Source organism: Notamacropus eugenii, chromosome 2 (genome assembly GCF_028372415.1).
Source record: "Notamacropus eugenii isolate mMacEug1 chromosome 2, mMacEug1.pri_v2, whole genome shotgun sequence".
Classification (NCBI taxonomy): Eukaryota; Metazoa; Chordata; class Mammalia; order Diprotodontia; family Macropodidae; genus Notamacropus; species Notamacropus eugenii.
This window is the reverse complement of record NC_092873.1, coordinates 93,257,916-93,279,221: the sequence shown is the minus strand read 5'-3', so window position 1 is coordinate 93,279,221 and position 21,306 is coordinate 93,257,916. Positions and strand designations below refer to the sequence as shown.

The 21,306-nt window shown below is 39.3% G+C and overlaps 1 protein-coding gene across 2 annotated transcripts in view; it reads right to left on the bottom strand.

Annotated features, from left to right (window-relative positions):
- Positions 1 to 6,336: 6,336 nt before the first annotated feature.
- Positions 6,337 to 21,306, bottom strand: part of MAPK14 (mitogen-activated protein kinase 14) — a 98,110-nt gene continuing 83,140 nt past the window's right edge. Inside the window, exons 9-12 of one of the 2 annotated variants that reach the window (XM_072641894.1) lie at positions 17,711 to 17,790; positions 11,708 to 11,786; positions 9,960 to 10,133; positions 6,337 to 8,845 (exon numbers count right to left, since the gene is read on the bottom strand). In XM_072641894.1, the coding sequence (XP_072497995.1) occupies positions 8,778 to 8,845; positions 9,960 to 10,133; positions 11,708 to 11,786; positions 17,711 to 17,790 (401 nt within the window). In that variant the 3' untranslated portion in view covers positions 6,337 to 8,777. Of the gene's footprint in view, positions 8,846 to 9,959; positions 10,134 to 11,707; positions 11,787 to 13,657; positions 13,738 to 17,710; positions 17,791 to 21,306 lie in introns of both variants that reach the window. The other variant, XM_072641895.1, reaches the window with a different exon arrangement.

Genomic DNA, 21,306 nt, shown 5'->3' with positions numbered 1-21,306 from the left:
TTTCCAGAGCAACTCTTCTGAACCTCTTCCTCCCTTCTCATATACTTTCCCCAAATCCTCAGTTGAAAATCATGCAACATATTTAAGGGGGAAAATTGAGGCCATTTGCTGAGATCTCCCTCTTCATCCATTCTCCTCAACTCATTTCCCCCAGTATTTCCTCTTTCAGCCCTGTCTCACACAAAGAGATGATCTTTCTTCTTGATTTTAAGGTTTTGATAGCCAGTTTAGGGTCAGGAGAGAGAGGCTAGGAAACACTGTAAGAGTCTTTAGAATTCAAGGGGGTTCTGAAACCAAAATCTTGTGGAAATGAATGTTGTAAACTGAAAATAAATATATATTTAAATTTTTTTAAAAATGAGATTAGAACAGTCTTCAGAAAAGTCCAGAGATGAAGATGAGAAATAGCATTCAGGGCATGGGAGACAAGCCAAAGCAAAGGGACTCAATGAGGAGATAGAATATTGTGTTTGACAAATACCAGGGAGGCCAGTGTCACTAGATTACAGTATACCCTCTATAAGGTATAAGAAAACCGAAAAGGTAAGAAGGGGCTGAGATGGAACAGGTTTTAAAAGTCAAACAGGATTTTATAATTGATCCTTCTACTTGAACAAGTGATCCCATTCCATTCTGTCTCCTCCAGCAGACTACCCTATCTTCCGGACTCTCCCTCATGTCCAATTGTTCCCTGTCTATAGGATGATTCCCAGCTGCTAACATGCCTATATCTCCCTTATCCTCAAAAATCCCTCATTTGATCTGTTCATTCCCACTATCAACTCTTCTCTCTTTCTTCACTTTTGTGGCTAAACTGGACAAGGCTGTTAACAACAGATCACTTCCTTTCCTCTCTCTCCTTTTCAGTCTCTAAAATCTGGCTTCCAACCTCATCATTCATGAAACTGCTCTCTTCAAAGTTACTAATGCTCTCCTAATTGCCAAATCTAATGTTCTCTATCCTCAAATTTGTTAATCTCTCTGCACCTTCTTTTCCTTGATAATATTCTTCTAAGTTTTCCTGTTATTGATCTCTCCTGATCTTCATCTAGGCAATTTCTGCTAATTGGGGGGAATGCTCCAACCTGGTGTAACAGCAAGCAAAGTGGGATTTGTTTGTTTTCTTTTTGGAGTTGTTTCCCAGGCTCAGGTTAAATTGAGTATCTGAGGGTTCAGTCACCTTTGAGCCCTGATGGTTCACAGGTGTGCTGAGTCACGTGGATTTCCTGCCTACTGACTCTGAGCCAATCAGGAGCCATGTCTTCATTACATATAGTGGGAGGTTGGTATCTTACTTTGGGGGTTTGTTTATGAAAAGGATTTTGTCTTAACCTGGTTGAGACTCTGAGTGGCGGTATGTTCAGACCCCCCCCCTCCCCCCCAACTGCTCAGATGTAAAGGCTCTCTCAATTCAGGGATGTATGTAAATTGTAAAGTCATATTGCTCTGATTTAGGCAGTAGAGCCCTGTCTGTTGCTCTTTATATTTTCTCTGTATTTTTTCCATTTGTTGAATGATAGGAAGCATAGTAGCTTTGAAAATGTAAAAGATAAAAGGCCTCTGTGGAAGCATCTGGTTGAACTAATTCAAGTGATTTTTGACCCCTCAAAAGTTGCCTTTCCTTTTATAAATGCAGATCTAAGAACCTGTGATAGCAGCCCCCCCTGTGTATGTTGGGGTGCTTACTGATACATCTAGGTGTCATCCTCAACTCCTCACTCTCTCAGCCCCCACATCCAATCAGTTGCCAAGTCCCAATTGTTCCTACCTTTATAATATCTCTTATTTCTGTCCCTACTTTTCTCTGACATTGCCACCATTCTAGTCTTCACACCTTCTGCCTGGACTATTGCAAGTCTACTCGTTGGTGTTCCTATTGCAGGCCCCTACCTACTCCAATTTCTCTCCACTCAGCTGTCAAATTAATCTCCCTAAAGTCATAGCTTGACCATGTCATCTTCCCCCATTCTCCATTCAATAAATTCCAGAGGCTATTACCTTCAGGATCAAAAATAAAATCCTATTTGACTTTTAAAACCCTTTGCATCCCAGTTCCTTCCTACCTTTTCAGTTTTCTTATACCTTACAGAAGGTATCTAGTGTAATCTAGTGACAATGGCCTCCCTGGTGTTTGTCGAACACAATATTCCATCTCCTCATTCAGTCCCTTTGCACTGGCTTGTCTCCCATGCCCTGAATGCTATTTCTCATCTTCATCTCTGGACTTTTCCGAAGACTACTCAAATTTCACTTAAAAAAAAAAATTAAAAATATATATTTATTTTCAGTTTACAACATTCACTTCCACAAGATTTTGAATTCCAAATTTACCCTACCCCAGGACAGCATGCACCCCTTCCTCCAATATGTCCTCCCTTCTATCACACCTCCCCCTTCTTCCTACCCTCTCCCCTCTATTTTCCTGTAGGGCAAAACAGATTTCTATACTCCGTTACCTATACATCTTATTTCCCAGTTGCATGCAAAAACAATTTTTAACATTCATTTTTAAAGTTTGAGTTCCACATTCTCTCCTTTCCTCCCTCCCCACCCCACCCTCATTGAGAAAATAAGCAACATGATTGTAGGTCATATATGTGTAGCCATGTAAAACACATGTTGAGAAAGACTAACCACATTTCCCTCTGTCCTGCCCTCCATTTATTCCATTCTCTCTCTTGACCTGTCCCCCCACAATAGTGTTTGCTTCTGATTATCCCTTCCCGTAATCTGCTGTTATCTTTCCTCTCCTATCCCTTCTCCCCACTTCCATACACAACTGAGTGTGTGTTATTCCTTCCTTAAGTCAAATCCAATGAGAGAAAGGTTCACTTACATTCTTTCACTACCCCCTCCTTTCCCTCCATTGTAAAAGCTTTCTTGCCTCTTTTGGGTGAGATGCAAATTTCACTTTCTGCTGGAAGCCTTTCATGCCTTTCTTTGCCCCTGTGCCTTCCTCTTGAGATTAACTTTCATCTACTCTCCATCTTGTGTGTGCATATATACATGTGATATGACACGTAATTGTATATTTCCTTCCATTTATTCTCTATTTTGTGTGTATACATACTCTCCATATCTTGTATATATATTTACATGTTATATGTCTATATATGTTATACACACACAAGATACAGTAGATGGAAGGACATATATAATTATGCAAATATATAGTTATAATACATAGTTATTTACATGTCTCCCCATTAGAATGTGTCTTGAGAGTAGGTGAAGTGTTTTTGCTTTTCTTTCTATACTCAGCATTTACTACAGTGGGGTTTTTTTTGTTTTTTTTTTTTAAAGACTAGGTTTCCCCATCTCACCCAGGCTGGAAGTGCTAGGGCTACTCATGTGCTTAATGCATGGCAACTCTGACCTGCTCTTTTTTGACATGGGTCAGTTAACTCTTCCTTGAATAATCTGGTGCTTCTCCATTCCCTCTTGAAACCAACCTTAGTGGGGACACTCAATCAGTATACCCCACTGCACTTTAAAACCACTAAAGTTGTACCAGACTGGCCAGTCTCAGTCTCCCCAGTAGCTAGGATAACAGGTGTGTGCCACCATGCCTGGCTTGTTACAGTTTGTTTGTTTACTAACCAAACTGTAGGGAGGTAGCATGCTCGATGTCTTACAGAAACTCCATAGAAGTAAATAGAACCCAGGTCCTCTCACTCCAATCCTGTCTCCTAGGGTTGTTGCAAAGAAACAGGAAAAGAACCTTTATGTACAAAAATATTCACAACAGCTCTTTTTGTGAGAAAAGAACTGGAAACTGAGGGGTGCCCATCAATTGGGGAACAGCTTAGTAAGTTACAGCATATGAATGCGATGGTTCACAAAGCACTTTACAAGTGCCTCATTTTATCTTCACAACTGCCCCGGAAGGAAAGTGCTATTATCTTCATTTTACAAATGAGGAAACTGAGGCAGAGGTCACAAAGCTACTATCTGAACTTAGGTCTCCCCCAATTCCAAGTCTAGCTCTTTATCGAGTCACTCAGGGCTGATTTTAGAGAAACTTGGGGATTTCTATAGTGATGAAGTGAAATAAGCAGAACCAGAAGAATAACTGATATTATAATATTGTAAAGAAAAACAGGAACTCATGATTCCAGAGGGCTCCTAATGACACATGCTACCCTTCTCCAGAGGTGATGAACTGAGTGCTGATTGAGACATGTTTTTGGACATGCTCAAAACACAAATTTATTTTGCTTAACTGTTGAAGGGTTTGGTTGTTTATTTTTTTTCAATGGGGAAGTAGGGAGAGAGGTGGATGGAAGAAAGCAAGCATTTATTAATTACCTACCATGTACAAAGTATTATGCTAAGGACTTTACAAATATTTCATTTGGTGGGAAAGTAAAATTTTTGTCAATTAAAAAAAGTTAAAATTTAAAACATAGAAGTTTGTAAATCATGTAGACATTTAGTTGTCATAGATAAGAAAGTGGATGCTTAAGGGAGCTTTGACATAAATCCATTTAGCAGGGATGGGAATATGGATCCAAGCAGAGGTGTCCTTCTATGGAGGGAAGGACTACATTTCCAATCCAGGTGGGGTGGAGAGTCATGCTTGGGGGAAAAGGTCATATATAAGCTGCTATACCACAACTTGTTCCCCATACAGTTATTTTCTTGCATTGGGATATTAAACCCAATTCATTTGGGAGAGTGGCTAGATTTGGGTTAGTGCCTCCTGAATCATACAAAAGTTATGAAGTTGACCAACCACATGCAGATATTCAGAGTAATTTGCACTGAATTTCAAGTGTCACATTTATACATAGAATATGTATTCTAATATATGATGGGGACTGGAAGAGGAGTAAAGAGGGATACTATTTCCTGCATGTTCTCCTCAGGACCTAGTCTCTGGAAGATGTTTTGATGTCTTATAACTAAAATCTGTGTAAGCCCATATTTTCATAACATTTTATATTTCACAATTCCCATTTTACAGAAAAGGGAAAAGTGAGATTGAGACAGCAAAATAACTTGATTGGGTTAAGACAGGTGGGGATCAAATCCCAGTTCCCTGACACTGGGACACTTTGTCCACTACAGTGCCCTATCTCAATGACTGATTTCTGTCCCATCCCTATGGGCTGAATTTACCAGGCTGAACATTTGAAGAATGGAGACTCCATAGGAACACTTTTGGGTTGCTGCAGTAACTGTATGCTAGGTCTTCCTTCTAATTCTGTTACCTATCCCAACTGTCACCTAAAAATCAGCAGAGATACTAGGATTTCAATTTTGTGCTCCTGAAAATTCATATAAGCCTAACCTGGCTGATGGCCAGTTGGAACACAAGCAGAGTCTAACAATGGTCAGAGTAACTACATATGGGTCTAAGAACTAAGGATGTGAAGACAGATGTTATATGAACATTTTATGTCATTTTCTAGTGGTTCCCATTAAGATTTTCTCATGGTGGCATAGCCAGGCAATACAAAATAGGTCATTACACAGTTGTGTGATTTATGTCCATACTGCAAACAGTTTGTGTATAGGCAGAGGTAGTGCAGTAGATTAGAATTGAGTCAGAAAAATCTGGGTTCAAATTCTGTTTCTCCTTCCATGGATTCACTTACTTGTGAGGCTGCCTCAGTTTCCTCCTTTGCAAAATGGGAATGTTTGTGCTACCTATCTCAAAAAGGTTCTGGCGATGGATTCAGAAGCCACTAATGTCTTTAAAAGAGAGACTACTACTTATGTTATCTAGAATTCACAGGGTTATTGTGAGAATTAGAGTAGATGATATAAAGAATTTTGTAGCAACTATATGCTTTGTAAACATGAGATTAAAAAAAAAATCTCAATACCTTTGCCCAGATAATTCTGAAATAAAACCTTTATTGTTCTCTGGGAGAATATCCTCTCATAGTTTATCTCTGATTTTATCCACCCACAAGTATTCCCCCTTGCTGGAATTCCTGAGCTCAGGAGCTGTGTCTTCCCTTGCGATTTCAGGGATTAATAGAATGACATTCCAAGAAAAGTGATAGGCCTAAGTTAAGAGACTTTTGATGTAATTTAGTCCTGGGTGCCAAATTGTGCGTTAAAAATGAGAAACATTGATGTGCCTGGCTTCCTTCAAGCCCCAGCTCAGGCACCACCTTCTACATGAAACTCCCAGTTCTCAGTGCCCTCTCCCTCCTAAAATTACTTGTGTTTACTAGTCTGTGTTCAGGATGCAGAATCTAAGTTCCCTTTATGGGAGGGGTTGTTTCATTTTGGTCTTTGGCTTCCATAAAGTAGGCGCTTTTGTTGCTAGTTTAACTGTGCTAATAAATAAATAATTAGGTGCTAATAAATGAGAGAAATTCATTAAACTTGAAAAATAGGCTTTATTTTAACCAGTGGTATTGTGTGACATCCTATATGGTGGAACTGATTACAGCAAAAGTTCATGGATACAAGTAAAAGAGTAGTCTCTCCCTTCTTTTATCCCCCTAGGTCATCCTCTTCAGAAGACTTGGGAGATAGGAGCAATGATGCTCAGAAACCAATGGGTTCTCCAGCAAGGTCCAGTTAAAGTCCAGGCTTCTGGGACATGCAGTCTCTCAACACATGTGGGCACACATGCAGAAACCTTAATTTAAAAAAAAAATCTGAGCAGTATTTCTGTAGGAAATTACACTAGCATTTGCACCAAATATGGCTAATAAAATTCATCTTGCTGTGGGTAACAAAGGAAATATTTACATTTTTCTGTGAGGAGCTGACCCTTCATATCCAAGAGAGCAGGGAGGGCATCTTTAGTTAACTTCCTCTAGGAGGCCTGTGGGAAGCCTGGGCAAGCTGTCTTTCTCTCTCCCACCAGCCCTCAGTCACTCAGAGGGAACTGATTCTCTCACAGGCCTCTGGGCTGCATTCCACTCTACTGAGATGATGAACTCAAACAACCTGGTCCACCCCATTTGACTCTCCTTCTCTGCATGTGCGTTTTCCTTTTCACTCCAGAAAAGGCTTGAATGAGTGGGCCCATAAGTAACACAAGATGCGTATCATCTCCTAAACTTTGAAATCAACTCTTTGTCATACCAATAATGAGGGGATTTCAGAAGAAGGTTGAATATGCAACATATTGAAATAATCTGCCCTTCTTTCCCACTAAAAACGGGAATCACATTCCCCAAGGATCCTTGCAATATGGACAATATTGAAACCAAATTTGTTTCTCCCAGGCCTTTCCCTTATTTCTCTAGGAGAGAGAAGCGTTACGCCAACCTGCTGATAGATCCTCCTCAAGAGGAAGAAAGACACCTCAACAAATTTCTCTATGTTTAGAAAGAGACAGAAAAAAAGGATTTCTAGCCTCATGCACTTTTATTCTCTTTTGATCTTCAGTATTTCTAAGAATTGGTGATTGAGTGGGAATAGAACTTCCAATTTTCCAAAATCTAGGATGATCCTGGGAAAAGTCCTGACCTTGCCCACCAGAGCCCAGCAAGAGTCTCTTCGAAAAACCATGATGACAAGGAGAAAAAGATACACCTACCAGCCCCATTTCTTCATCGTTTTCACATCTAAAGCACCTAGGATAATATCCAGTATACTCATATTGAACAGTGCTGGGAGACTGAGGAGGGAGGCTGGTGAGACTTTTCCTATCACATCAGCTGAGGTGAAAGGGGATCTGAAGTGGATTGCTCAGCTCGCCACTGCCCAACCTGCTCTACACCAGGGCCTCTCCCCATTGTCCCAGGGACTTGACAAGCAGCTCTGCATGCACAAAAAGCAAGACATGCACAACACCCCCACGCCTGGCTAGGAATAAAGAGCACACAGGATGCACACAGACTAGAACCTGCATTCGACTCCTCGGGCCAATATCTGGGAGGCCCCTGAGCCAAAGGTGAGAAGGAGTAGAGAGAAATGGCAACACTGAATACAGGGAGAAGAGACACGCACACACAGGCACGCACACATGCACACATGAAGCTGCCTCTGAAGGCTCATCTGTTAAAATGGGTTCACATACACATGGCCTCCCTGAAGCCCCCTCCACGTGAGTGGCTCAGAAACACGTCTGCTGGGTTCCCTTGACTTCCCAAATATTCTTCTCTCTATAAGGCACAAACGTATTTACAATTTCACACAAACCTGTCACAGTGTGAGGACCACACTAGGCTATCATACCACTTGTTAGTGCACAGATGTGAGTTGGTCCTTCTAGCTGTACACGTTGCAGATAAAGGCTTCAGGTTTTCAGGCAGCCAAAAGGCTGCATCAGCCAAACAACCCTGGCCCCTTTAGGCAGGCCTGGTCTTCTATGGAACCAGGAGAGGGATGTTAGGGAGCGGACAAGAAATCATCACCACCATCTTTCCGGTTGATTCATAGAGGAGCCCAGATAATGGTGGTAACAAGTGAGCCTGGGATCTGGGATATCTGCGGGTTTTTTGGCTTCACATCTACTACACCCCAGCAATATGGCAACCAAGATGCCTGAATTGACTTTTCCCCAGAAGGACTAAAGTAGAGGCTATTAAAGAGCTTCAGTGAGCATGCTTACAGAAAGTCACCGTATAAATAGCTCCCTCACTCGTCTCACTCTCAGCTTACCACACATGTATACAGGCAGACACATACACACACACACACACACACACACACACACACACACACACACATACACACACATATACACCCTTCCACCATGGAGAATCTTTGCAACAAGAGGCACTTGAATGATATTTTGGAGAGTTCCCATGAAAAGGCCTTTCCCTCACAGTGACGTGCGATTGACAACAGAAACCAGGTTTTCAGGACTCCATCTCTTCTTGGTCGAGGGGTGGGGGCACAAAGCTAATAACTTCATCATAGGTCAGGCCTAAAAGGAAGGAAAAGAATGGTGGCAGTGACTTGGTCAGTTATAAAGTCTCTTCCTCAAAATCTCAGGAACTGTTATGAATACTGTCATACTCATTCTACAGATGACAAGCTAAGGTTAAGTAATTAAATACACTACCCACTGCCAAACAGTCATGGACTCATAAGCACAGAATGAGTCCTTAGAGGCCATGTAGTCCAATTCCTACCCAAAAAATGAATCTCATTCACATGGTAACTAGTGGACCTGGGAATGTTTAGAATCTAGCTCTTCTGAGTAAAAAATCTAGTGCCTCTTTCCATATGCTACACTACCCTCTCTCTTAAGGGACCCATTATCTGTTTGGTTGGTAAATATTCCAAGCATTTTAGCCCAAGGTACCAAAACCACAAACAGAATCTCATGAAAACAGATCCTGCTCCAGTCTACTTTACTGCCAAGCTGTTTTAGGTATTTATCAGCAAAATATTGGTTAGTTAGTTTTTAAGTTCAATTTGGGTTCGATGAAGAGGAAATTGGATTTTGTAGTCATGAGACCTAGGTTCTAGCCCTGGACCTATTACAGGCACTGTGGAGTCTTAGGTAAGACACAACTTCTCTGTGCCCCAGTTTTTTCTGTAAAATGGTTATGAGTCCACTCTGCCCTATCTCATCAGATTGTTGTTGAGAGAATAAAAGTAGATAATAAATATAAAATAACATGGAAAACTCAAAAAAGTACCTCAAAAGATTATATAGAGACCACTGCCTAGATCAGAAAGACAATATCTTGTGAAAGGAATATGTTTATTCTGAACTAGAGAAATGAAAGTTTTGAACTCAGCACTCTCAAAGGCTTCTCCCAACTCCAAAATTTCATGACTCTAAGCTGCTCTCACAAACGGTTCCCAATTATTAACCTGCAAAAGCCTCATCTACTGACCTGTAAAATGAGAGGGTTGGACCTCTTTCAGGTCCCTTCCTTCCAGCTCTGACAGTCTATGGTTTATGGCTATTTCTTTTAGCAGTGCTTGTTTCTCTCTCTGCTCCAGTTACAGATTCACCCAAGAATGTGTACCTGCCCTCAGAGAAGAGGGCAAATTCAAAAGCTCAATGATCCTGCCACAGAACTTACTTTTCCATTCATCTATCAGGAGATCCCTGCTTTCAAAGGACTGGTCATAGGGGTCTGCAACTGGTTCATCATCAGGATCGTGGTACTGGGCAAAGTAACCGTGAGCAAGGGCTTGAGCTGCTGTAATTCTCTTATCCGAGTCCAACACAAGCATCTTCTCCAGAAGATCAACAGCTGTCAACAACAAAAGTTAGATTAGGACAAGAAGGCGGTAAAACACCCAGCTCTTTCTTACGCATACAAAAAGCTCCAAGTACTTTAGGCACCAGGCAAATTGCTTAAGTCTCTACCACCTAAACCTGCCTTTGCTTGATCTATATTCTGGAGCCTGCAATGTGCATTCCTATCCTTTCAGACCAACTCAAATGTTTACCCTTTTAGGAAGCCTTCCTCAGTCCCCTAACACCTCACAGAACATAGTACTTAATTTTTAATCAAATGTATATTAAAACATTTATTAACATCTTTTAAGTGTCAGGCATTGTGTATCTATAGTCATATGAAAAAATGCTCTAAATCACTACTGATTAGAGAGATACAAATCAAAACAACTCTGAGGTACCACATCACACCTATCAGATTGGCTAATGTGACAAAAGAGGAAGATGATAAACGTTGGAGAAGATGTGGGAGAGTTGGAACACCAATTCATTGTTGGTGGAGCTGTGAGCTGATCCAACCATTCTGGAAAGCAATTTGGAACTATGCCCAAAGGCCTATAAAAATATGCATACCCTTTGACCCAGCAATATCACTTCTAGGATTGTATCCCAAAGAGATCAAAAAATAGGAAAGGGTCCCACATGTACAAAAATATTTATAGCAGCTCTCTTTGTGGTGGCCAAGAACTGGAAATTGAGAGGATGCCCATCAATTGGGGAATGGCTGAATAAATTATGGTATAGGAATGTAATGGAATACTATTGTGCTATGAGAAATGATGAAAAGGAAGACTTCAGAGAGGCCTGGAAAGACTTATTTGAACTGATGCTGAGTGAAAGGAGCAGAACCAGGAGAACTTTGTACACAGCAACAACCACAACATGCAAGGAATTTTTCTGGTAGACTTAGTCCTTCATAGCAGTGCCAAGGAACTAAAAAATCCCCAATGGACTTTTGAGGCAAAATGCTTTCCACATCCAGAGAAAGAACTATGGAATTGGATCGCAGAATGAAGCAGACCATTTTCTTTTGTATTACGTTTTGTTTTGATTTGTTTTATGGTTTCTCCCATTTATTATAATTCTTCTATTCAACATGACTATGGTGAAATTGTATTTAATAGGAATGTATGTGTACAACCTATATAAAGATTGCAAGCCATCTCAGGGAGGGAGTGGGGAGGGAGAGGAAAAATCTAAGATATATGGAAGTGATGGTAGAAAACTGAAAACAAATAAAATAATTATTAAAAAAAAAGTGTCAAGCACTGTGGTAAGTTCTAGGGATGCAAAGGCAAAGATAAAATAAACCCTATCCTCTAAGAGCAATTCCCACAAAACGTAATTGCTGAACTTGTTCTCCCTCCTATTTTGGCTGCATTTAATGGTTAAGAGCCAGATGCCTTTTTCTCTCTCCTTCCTTTGTACCTACCATTTAACAAGAACCTTGGCAAAGTTTTACAAATGACATAGGTTTTTAGATACACAAGCATATCACAAAATGAAAAAGTTTGTTGGAGAAGCATGATTATAGATATTTAGAGGAAAAATAATATTTGCTTCCAAAATGCAATTAATGATACCTACCCAATGGATTGGCACCAATAAACACATTTGCAAAGTTCATCTTTGGCATTTGGGTCAAAGACTGAATATAATTTCTTGCCTGTGAAAATAAGGATTTTGAGAATTTACTCATTATTTCATTATTGTAAGAGATTCTCAGATTCTAATACTGGAAAAAAAACCAACCCTTTACAAGTTGTGATACTTATATGGCATATTTTCTTAGAGTTCTTCAATACTGTTCCCACATACCAACCCGTTCCGTTAGGAATATCACCCAGTATTTTGCTTCTGTCTCATAGATTTAGATGCCAACTGGAAATGAATGCTAATCAATCTGGCCTATTTTCATTTAGCTAGCTAGGAATAGATATTTATGTCTACATAGTGAACCGAAGAGCTCTAAAATGTAAATGCCTCTCAGAAATGTTCTAGAACAGCTAAAATCTACATGAATGTTGGATTCCAGGCCTAAAACTTGAATTCTCATCAAGAACTAAAGAGGTGTTTTCAGTGGGGGCTCAGTCTGACTCAAAAAAAAAAAGAATACAACTCATTACTTTGCTAAATTCAAATACATTTTGATATAACAATCCTTAAGGATGGCAGTAGCTATTAGCTAAATTAAGCATTTATCTTTATTGAATCAAAGTTTGTTTATAATTCCACTTATAAAAAGTATGTCAGATTTTCATAATTATTACATATCAGTGAACTTGACTCAGCAAACATTTGCATGTACTAACAACTATAATCAAGGCAAAATACCTTAAAAATAAACAGTTGGCTTTGAGAGTAATCATACATACCAAATATAACATACGGGTTTGAAAACTGGTTTCTCAACTGCAGACACTGGTCAAAGTTTGGTCTCTATCCACAACCATCTCTATATGCATGTGTACAAAGCCAATATTAATCTAATCTAAAGTGTGTGAATGGAAACCCTGATACCTACATAGCTGTTAAGTTTTCTATTTAAATATTAGTTAGGTGGGGGCCATCATATTAATGCTAAAATGTACTGGATAATTAATATCTTTATTTCTGTCATACGAAAAGAGGTGAAGGAAATTATCAGCCTATTGATATGGAGGCAAGGGCCACAATTAACTCTAAAAATTTAGAAGGACAAATAGTTATGAAGTAGCTTTAAAAAGGGTTCTGATGTCAAACTGGTCTGAAGTTCTAGAGTTACCAGGAACAGTCTGGCTCTAAGATAAAGATTTAGAGTGGTTTGTGAAGAGGTGTCCTAGTCAAGTCTAGAAATGAAACTGGAGTTAAATCAAGAAATGACTGACAAAAATTAATATGAGTGAGAAGCTATCAAGTTGTACTAGGGTATTTAATTTTAAAATTTCAGTCTTTTTATATAGTCTAGTCTCTAAGACTTTTGGGATGCGCTACGTATCAACTTTCAAGTACAGTGTATTAACATATATGAATTATAGTTAGCTATGTTAAGAGTTCTATTTTTGAGAGACGGAGAGAGGGAGGGAGGAAAGGAGAGAGGGAGAGAAGGAGAGAGAGGGAGGGAGGGAGAGAGAGAGAGAGAGAGAGAGAGAGAGAGAGAGAGAGAGAGAGAGAGAGAGAGAGAGAGAGAGAGAGTTGGGAAAGGGAGGGGGAGGAAGGAGTAAAAAAGCACAGTAATCTTTTAGGTAACTGTGCCTCCAATATGTAATTTATTTGGTAAGAACATACTCTAAAAATAGGTTTTTGAGCACCAAATTTACAAACCCAAATGTTTCAAAGTAATGTTATCATATTTATTTATTGGCCACCTTAAAAGTTATATTTTCAGCACAGAGGTTCATTTCACATTTTAACCTCAAATGCTAACACCCTGCTAAAGCAAACTGAGTCATTATCTTAGTAGCCACTCCAAGGCACATGCAAGCATCCAGTTATGTTAAACAGTGTGTCTGTGGCCTTGTGAATGACACACCCTTGGTATAATCTGTTTGGTCTCACCTCATGACTGGGCATCCTGTTAATGAGATAGGCAGGGGGTGTCCCCGTCAGGCGCATGATCTGCTGAAGCTGGTTAATATCTTAGATGCCTGGTCAAGGGCTTTGTTAAACACACAGTGCAAAAATAATTTTCAACTCGGGTTAAAAAAAAAAAGACAAAAATTGACCACCCCTCCCCATCCTGCATCTATAAAGCAGCACTTCTGTGAATAAAACAGTGTTATCAGGCAGGTGTTGCTCAATTAGCCAGTGACTGCCCATGCAGAGAGGAAAAATTAATTTTTCTTGAGCTCTTGCTTCTCTTCAACACCAAACATTTTTGGATCCTGGAAACAGATATTCTCTCTTGATCCAGGATGCCAGCTAGAGAACTGTTTGTTTGTTTTTTTTGCCTAGTTGTGATCCAAATGTTCTTACCCCTTGGGAAAATGGTGGATAGAAATTAATTCAAGGACTTGACTCAGCTCTGTGTGGTATAAAATATCCACCAAATCCAGAACTGCATTTGACCATTTAGGAAGTAGCCAGGTTTTTGTGGCACAGATGTTGGTGGCTTTCTAAAGCATTTTCCCTCCAAATGTAAGAAACAGGTAGGTGGATAAAGCGATGAGGCCAGAGCAATGCAAGGTCAGGAAGACGTTAGCAAAAACATTAACACACACGCACACATACACACACGCATGCACACACTCACGCACACATATACAATAAGTCAGTGCATGTAGAGAAAGTAGAAGGAAAGTCATGGTAAAGCAAAAACAGAAACCTCATGCTGCAGTGATGCATCAAGGCATGTGCCAAAATGGCTCTCCTACCCATGATGACTTCACCCTCACCCTCTACTCCCCCAATTCTCATACAAGCCCCTATCAAGTGAAAATGTATTCAAATATCAAAATGCTACGTGGAAGATGTTCTTTCAAATACCATGCAGTTAACAAACATCTTAAAAGGGAATAGTCAAGAGGTCTTCCAAATGCATCAGGACATCTTGTATATCAATGTGTCTCCTCTAACTATCCTCTCAATGCCTGAGATATATTAAGTAAGGAACTTCATTATGACTAGCAGAGCTGAAGGTTCTATAAGTTCTATCACCAATTATGTCCATGAGACTTTCCCATTTGTTATGTAACAGGTACTGAAAACATATAACTGCTAAACTAAATTCTTATTTGTGCTCACTTCCTTCATAATTATTCATTTAACTTACTCCTCACCCCGAATCTACCATTCTTGATGACTGGATCATCAAAAACCCTGCACCCAAACCCTACTGTCCAAACTGGCATTTCTTCCTATGCAGAGAAATAATGACATCTACTTTTAGTGGTTGGAGTGAGAGGGGAATACCTCTTTGTATGTTCCTGGTTTCCCTTCTTCACTGACTTCTATAGGTATTAGGATAACAGTCCCACTACCAAAGGGACCCTGTCCTCCTGCCAAATGTCATGAAACCTACCCCTTTTTCTACATAATTTCCCAACTTATCCTGATTATCTCATTTTCTTATTCAGTTTCTGAGCACAGGTAGTATCTCTAAGTCTAATAAAATGCTGAAATCATTACGGCAATGCTTTTTTGGGAGTCAGAAAGTTGTCAGTCTTTTGTACGTGCTTCAAAGAATGCATGACTTCGTCCTACTTAAAACACAAAACAACCTGTAGAGCACTGTGGGGATTTCGAAGTTTTCTTCTGTTGCAGTGTTTGACTCTGCCATCCTGACATAGTTCCTGAAAATGTCTTCCTTCCTTCCTATACTCAGTATGATTTCATGTGGACACACTCTAGGCTTCCCTCGCATTTACTCACTACTCTAAATGAAAAAACCTATAGCCTCACCTATTTGATAGCAAGAAAGATGCTAGTCATCTTCCCTATCCTCAGACAGGGTCTTTGAGGGTCCTTAGCTCCCCCACCTCCGTTCAGGGAGCTGATGATGGACTCACAGTTATCTATGTGCACAATGGCTTTATAGCTTTCCGTTTTAACCAAAGCACAGATCTACAAGACAGATGAGCTGTACTTACGTGGCACAATTTTGTGGTCAGAGGACAGAATAAAGGTGACTAATATAAGGTTTTAACTTAGGATTTTAATCTCAGCACCATCCTCCAACCAATTAAGCTACTTAATTATGAAACTTCTATGAGCTCATCTGTTTCTGAGCAGTCTTGTTATTTCTTGCTGAAGCCTCATAATTTCCTCAATTCATTCCAAACTGGCTTCTGCGTTCTCTGGAATAAAAGGAAATGCTTTTTGAACAGATCCTTTGTTAATCCCTTTGAAAAGGACTTTCCAATGTAGTTTGTAGCCATGTAAGAGCATTATAGCTGAAACCTCGTTATCAGGATATTTGACCTCTCCTCTTAGTTCTGCCTGGTGACTCAATGACTTGGGCAAATGCAAGTTCACTGCTTCCTCAAAACAACCTATAGTCCACAAGAAATCACCTATGGCCCTCAAAGATAGGCTGTGGAAATTCAGAATTTTAATGTGCTTTGAAATACTTCAAATGGAGGTGCTAGATATAAACAAGATTATTTATTTTGTCAGATACAAAAATACATTTCAAACTCACCTGCTTGGTATTCTAGCTGCTCAGCAGGCTTCCCACTGGGAAGCAGGAGCCAAGGCAGCCAGAAATGTTGAATGGTTAGCCAGAGAAGCACAGGAAAGATGGTAAAGACCTGGAGCTCAGCACCAGTGCTTCCCTCTCCCCTTTTCTACAAAGCTGCAGGGACAATGACCACAGGGAGAGGTGAACAACAACCGTGCTGCCTTCTCTGTTCTCCTGTGGCATCAGCATAGTGTTTAGAAGCAAGAAGGGCAAAGGAAAGGAAAGCCAATGTCATATTCTGTAGCTGCTTCTCTCCACCAGCCCATTACCAAGATACAGAAAAGGAATGATTCAGTGGCCAGACTACTTCCGTTTGATGTCCACTGCTCCTTTCCCAGTTTTTGTCCAATTACATAGGAAGAAGGAATGGAGAGGTAGATAAGGTGTTAGGATTGGGATGGCTGTTCCACATATAAATGAGGGCTGGACGGTATGGTCTCCAAGGTTACTGAGAGCTCTGATGTTCTATGATTCTATGAGTGACTTGGAGGATAGAAACGGAGAATCATCCCATGAGAGTACAGTCTATCCTTCTGCTTTTTGGAAACTGAGACCTACTTCGGATGTTTGCTTCTGACTTTAAAGGCAGTCTATGGGGTCCTGCAGTCCTAACAATGCATATTTTATTCCTTCAGTGAATATGCAATTTACAGTAGATCCCATGCTCTGAGAACAAACATCTGCCCAAAGAGGGACGACTGCAACATGAGATTATTTGAAACTTCTCAGAAGGATCCCATGAAGGCCATGTATTTTTGAAACTTTTGTGTATGTTTTATGAATAGGGAATTTTTCTATTTATTTCTTGAAACAAGCTGAAATTTTAAATCCTGTTAATCTAGGGATAACAGATGGAGTGTGTTTGTCCTTCGTTGCTGAAGAAGACCATGCCATCAGAGAAATAATGACATGACTTGCACCTGACTGTTTTGAGTGAGGGAGGGCTGTGCAGGTCACCAACCTCACTTTTCCTCCAGAGCCTTCTGAATCCAGTGACCAGATTCATCAGAATTACTGGAGATGACTCAGGATGAGGCAATTGGGGTTAAGTGATTCGCCCAAAGTCACATAAGCTAGTGAGTGTCAAGTGTCTGAGGTGAGATTTGAACTCAGGTCCTCCTGACTCCTGCACTGGTGCTCTATCCACTGCACCACCTAGCTGCCCCAGGGAGAAGAGATACTGCAGCACTGGAGACTCACATAACCCAAGAATTGACTAGAGACAGAGACTGGGAAAAAGAAAGAGTGAGAGAGAGACACATTTCTACAGCAACATTCTCAAAGTGCTGATAAGCCCACAAAAGGTATATAGGTACTGAAAGACACGCCTAGGATGAAGTACAGACTAAGCTGAAAGATCCATGAAAGGCAAAGCATAGACTCAGATTGGATTCCCGAGAGGGCAAACATTGACAATCAAAGCATCAACTCACAGACTCTGAAGAGATTTTCTTCAAAAGCTCAGCCCCTGGGGTTCCAACGAGTCTTAAAATGAGCTTCAACTGATCAATATCTAATGGTGGACTATAAAGGAAAATGTTGGGACAAAAATCAAAATGAAACTCCAAAATAAAAACAAAACGGAAAATCCCACTATATCAGGTTTCCATAAGATGATCAGTTAGAACATGCACTTCCTTTAGAAGATTCAAATGTCGCCACATGCAGGACCAGAATTCATTCATACTGTACACTGGCTATAAATTTACGTATCATTTGTCAATCGAATTAAACTCCTTTAACTGGTACTTAGCTGTGACGGGTATCATTCAGAACACAAAACCGTTACTCCTTCAAGAGAGTCTCAATCCATGTGCTTATGCCGTCTCTAGCCCTTCATCCTCCAAAGTATTAGCAGTTGTATAGGCCAAGAGCATTAATGAGCACTGCACAAACAGAAAAAAGGCAGTGCCCTGCTAGGGACACAATAAATCTATCTGTGAACATATCTTGCAAACGTGGACTAAATAAAGTGATAATATCATGACCACTAAGATTGGAAGGCCCAATAATCTGAATTATATCTTCTGGATAGAGAGCAAAGAACAATAAATATCAACAGCCAGTAGAGGGCACTCCCCCTCTACATGCTCCTAAGTACACTAAAAAAGCTGGTCAGACCCATTAGGTTAAAGCCTAATGAAGCGGAATGCTTGGCAAAATCCATACATCCTCAATGACTCTATGTAGTAAACCATAAGTTTTTAAAAATCCTTCACCTCTAGTTGTCAACATTTCCTGGTAGTCTCCAACTACACACCAAATTAATCTGAATTGGCTAGAATACCCAATATAAGAGGGTTTCTATTTGGTTTTTGCTTATCAGCCTTTGTATACAGAGGGAAATTAAAAAGGGAAAAGAAAAACATCCTGTAAAATCACTCAAACTATTCTTGATTAAAAAAAAAAAAAAAACACCTCAGCTCGAATCAAAATAAACATTCCAAATTTAGCCCCCACATCATTAGATTTTTGTCATGGCTGCTGTTCAGTCAGTTGTGTCCAGCTCTCCGTGACCCCATTTGGGATTTTCTTGACAAAGATAATGGAGTGGTTTGCCATTTCCTTCTTCAGCTCATCTCATAGACCAAATCTGAACTCAGGTCATTCTGACTCCAGGTCCAGCACTCTACCCACTGAACCACCTAGCTGCTCTATCATTAGACTGCATCTTTCTATCTCAGGTCCCCTATTTGCAAAGAAAGAAAAACTAAATTAATATTCATGATGATCCTAATTAGACAGATGATGAAATTAACAACAAATGGTGATAAAGCATCATACTAACTCAAAGGGCAGATCTTATAATCAACCTGAACCAATCTGAACTTTCTCCCTGGCTCTAGCGACCAGTGTTCAACCATAAACTAATTTCCTTTAATTCAAACCCTTTTAAGGTTCAACACTTTTTGGATGAGAATAGAGGTGAGTAATAAATAAAATGGATCTTTTACATTTTGCTGGTTATGTACCACCTGGGAAGAGGGCCCAAGGGTCTTAAGTTTTGATGAGCAGTAATTTGTCAAGGTAAGGCTGAAGGTAAAAAAAAATTAGAGAAAGTAAATCTTTTATGATATAGAAATAACTATACTTCTTACCTGCTGCTGGCATCTTGGTGTTTTTCACAAGTCCCACAAAAGTACCTAATATTTAAGTGAATTCAGTACAAACAATTCTATTGCCTTAGGTACAAGAAGTATATAGATTCTCACTCACTCTAGGAGAACAATTAAGTAGCTCTAGCTCTAAACTAGGTTTGGGTGCTGATGAAAGAATGCTCAGTGCCAGTATCTAAACCTAGTTTGACTAATAAAAGACTTAGTCTCATGAATCATTTTATCTCTTTAAATTAATTTCAGATGCCACAAAATGATAAAGAAAAAAGATATCCCACTCCCTTGAATGCATGCAAGAAGCACATTTAAGTGTTTTTCTTAATGACAGTATGTGAAAGAGAGGACTTTTCCTAATTTTAAGAAATCACTGCTTTGCATATGTCTTAGGGTTACAAAGTTTTAGAAATAGGATTATTGGCATCTTGCCTCAAGCTTTCCCACACTATAGATCAGAAATAAGCAACAGTTCAAATTAAGACAATTCTCTATTAAAACAACTTGTATTCCATGAAAAACAAAGGCAGACCAGTATGAATTCACTGAGATTCATTACTTTCTGAGATGAAAAATTTTAGAGCTTACTCAGTATAAAATGCTGACAAATCTTTAGGTTTAGGCACTAAGCCTCCATTCTGAGACACCTATAATACTAAAAGTAAGCTATGAGAAAGCATACTTATTCAGGAAAGAAAGGGGGACAGGTATACCTTACTTTAAGAAAAGTCCAGGAATGCTGAACTTTTATTGTATCGTGGATCTTCTTTAGCAATTTGGTTAAACAAATGGACTTCTTTTCAGAATAATGTTTTAAAAAAATATATAATAAAATAAAATACAAAGGAAATCCATTACATTGAAAGTTACCAAATATTTTTTGAAAAAAGTTCAGACACTCCTGAGAGAAAAAAATCTAACCAACAAAACAGATAAATCAGGTTATGATTATTTGCTTTCCTAAAGGATTTGCTGCACAATTCTCTTTTCATTTAATGTATGAATCAATTTACAAAAATGTCAGTTTGGAACACTAGTCCAGTAATTGAGAGACCTGGGTTTCAGTTCTAGTTTTGCCATTAACTACCTGTGTGACCTTGAGCTAATCATTTTAACTTTTACCCTAGAATGGGGATGGAAGTAGTTTATGGGTAGAAGGGAAGGGATGACATTGTTGGTTCATATGATCTAAGATGTTCATCTTGAAATTCTATGACATCTCTATGTATAGCTGACAACTTAGTTACCTCAATTATGAGAGAAAACTAAGTTTCCAAAAAAATTTCCAAAAAGGCAGTTTAATAAAGTACTTATGAAAATAATTCCCAGAAATAATGCTGGATTTATGTAATACATTTAATGAAATCAATCTACAAAATTTCTATTGGGAGAACTTGTAACCAGAACTCTTGACAAGTCTGTCCTCTAATAGAGGGAAGCAGAACAAATGTTCTATTTTAAAATCACTTGTGATAGTGAGAGGAAGAGAGGTCTTAAAAAAATTAGGTTATTACAAAATAGGTCTTTATACAAGACATACATATGAGAAAACAAGGATAAATAAGATAACTGGGCTTTTCCATCAAGGATCATCGACAGGGGAACCACATCTGAGGTGTGATTAAAGGGCTGAATAAGACTTCAGTGTTTTGAAAAGTAGTTTCCTATTCTGTAAAATAAAGGGATTAAATTGGATGATCTGTAAAATTATCAACCAGCACTAAATCCTAGTAGCCTAGCATTCTTACATGAGAAAATTCTGGCCCCTCACAAAGAATAACAAGTCTTGTGTTAGCTAAGGAGAAAATGTTCAAGATTTTCTGAGTGGTCAAATGCCCACCTCAGCAATGCAGATACGGACTTGGTCAATGGTTTTTTCTGCAAAAAAAGAAAAAAAAAAGCCAGAAAATTCTACACTC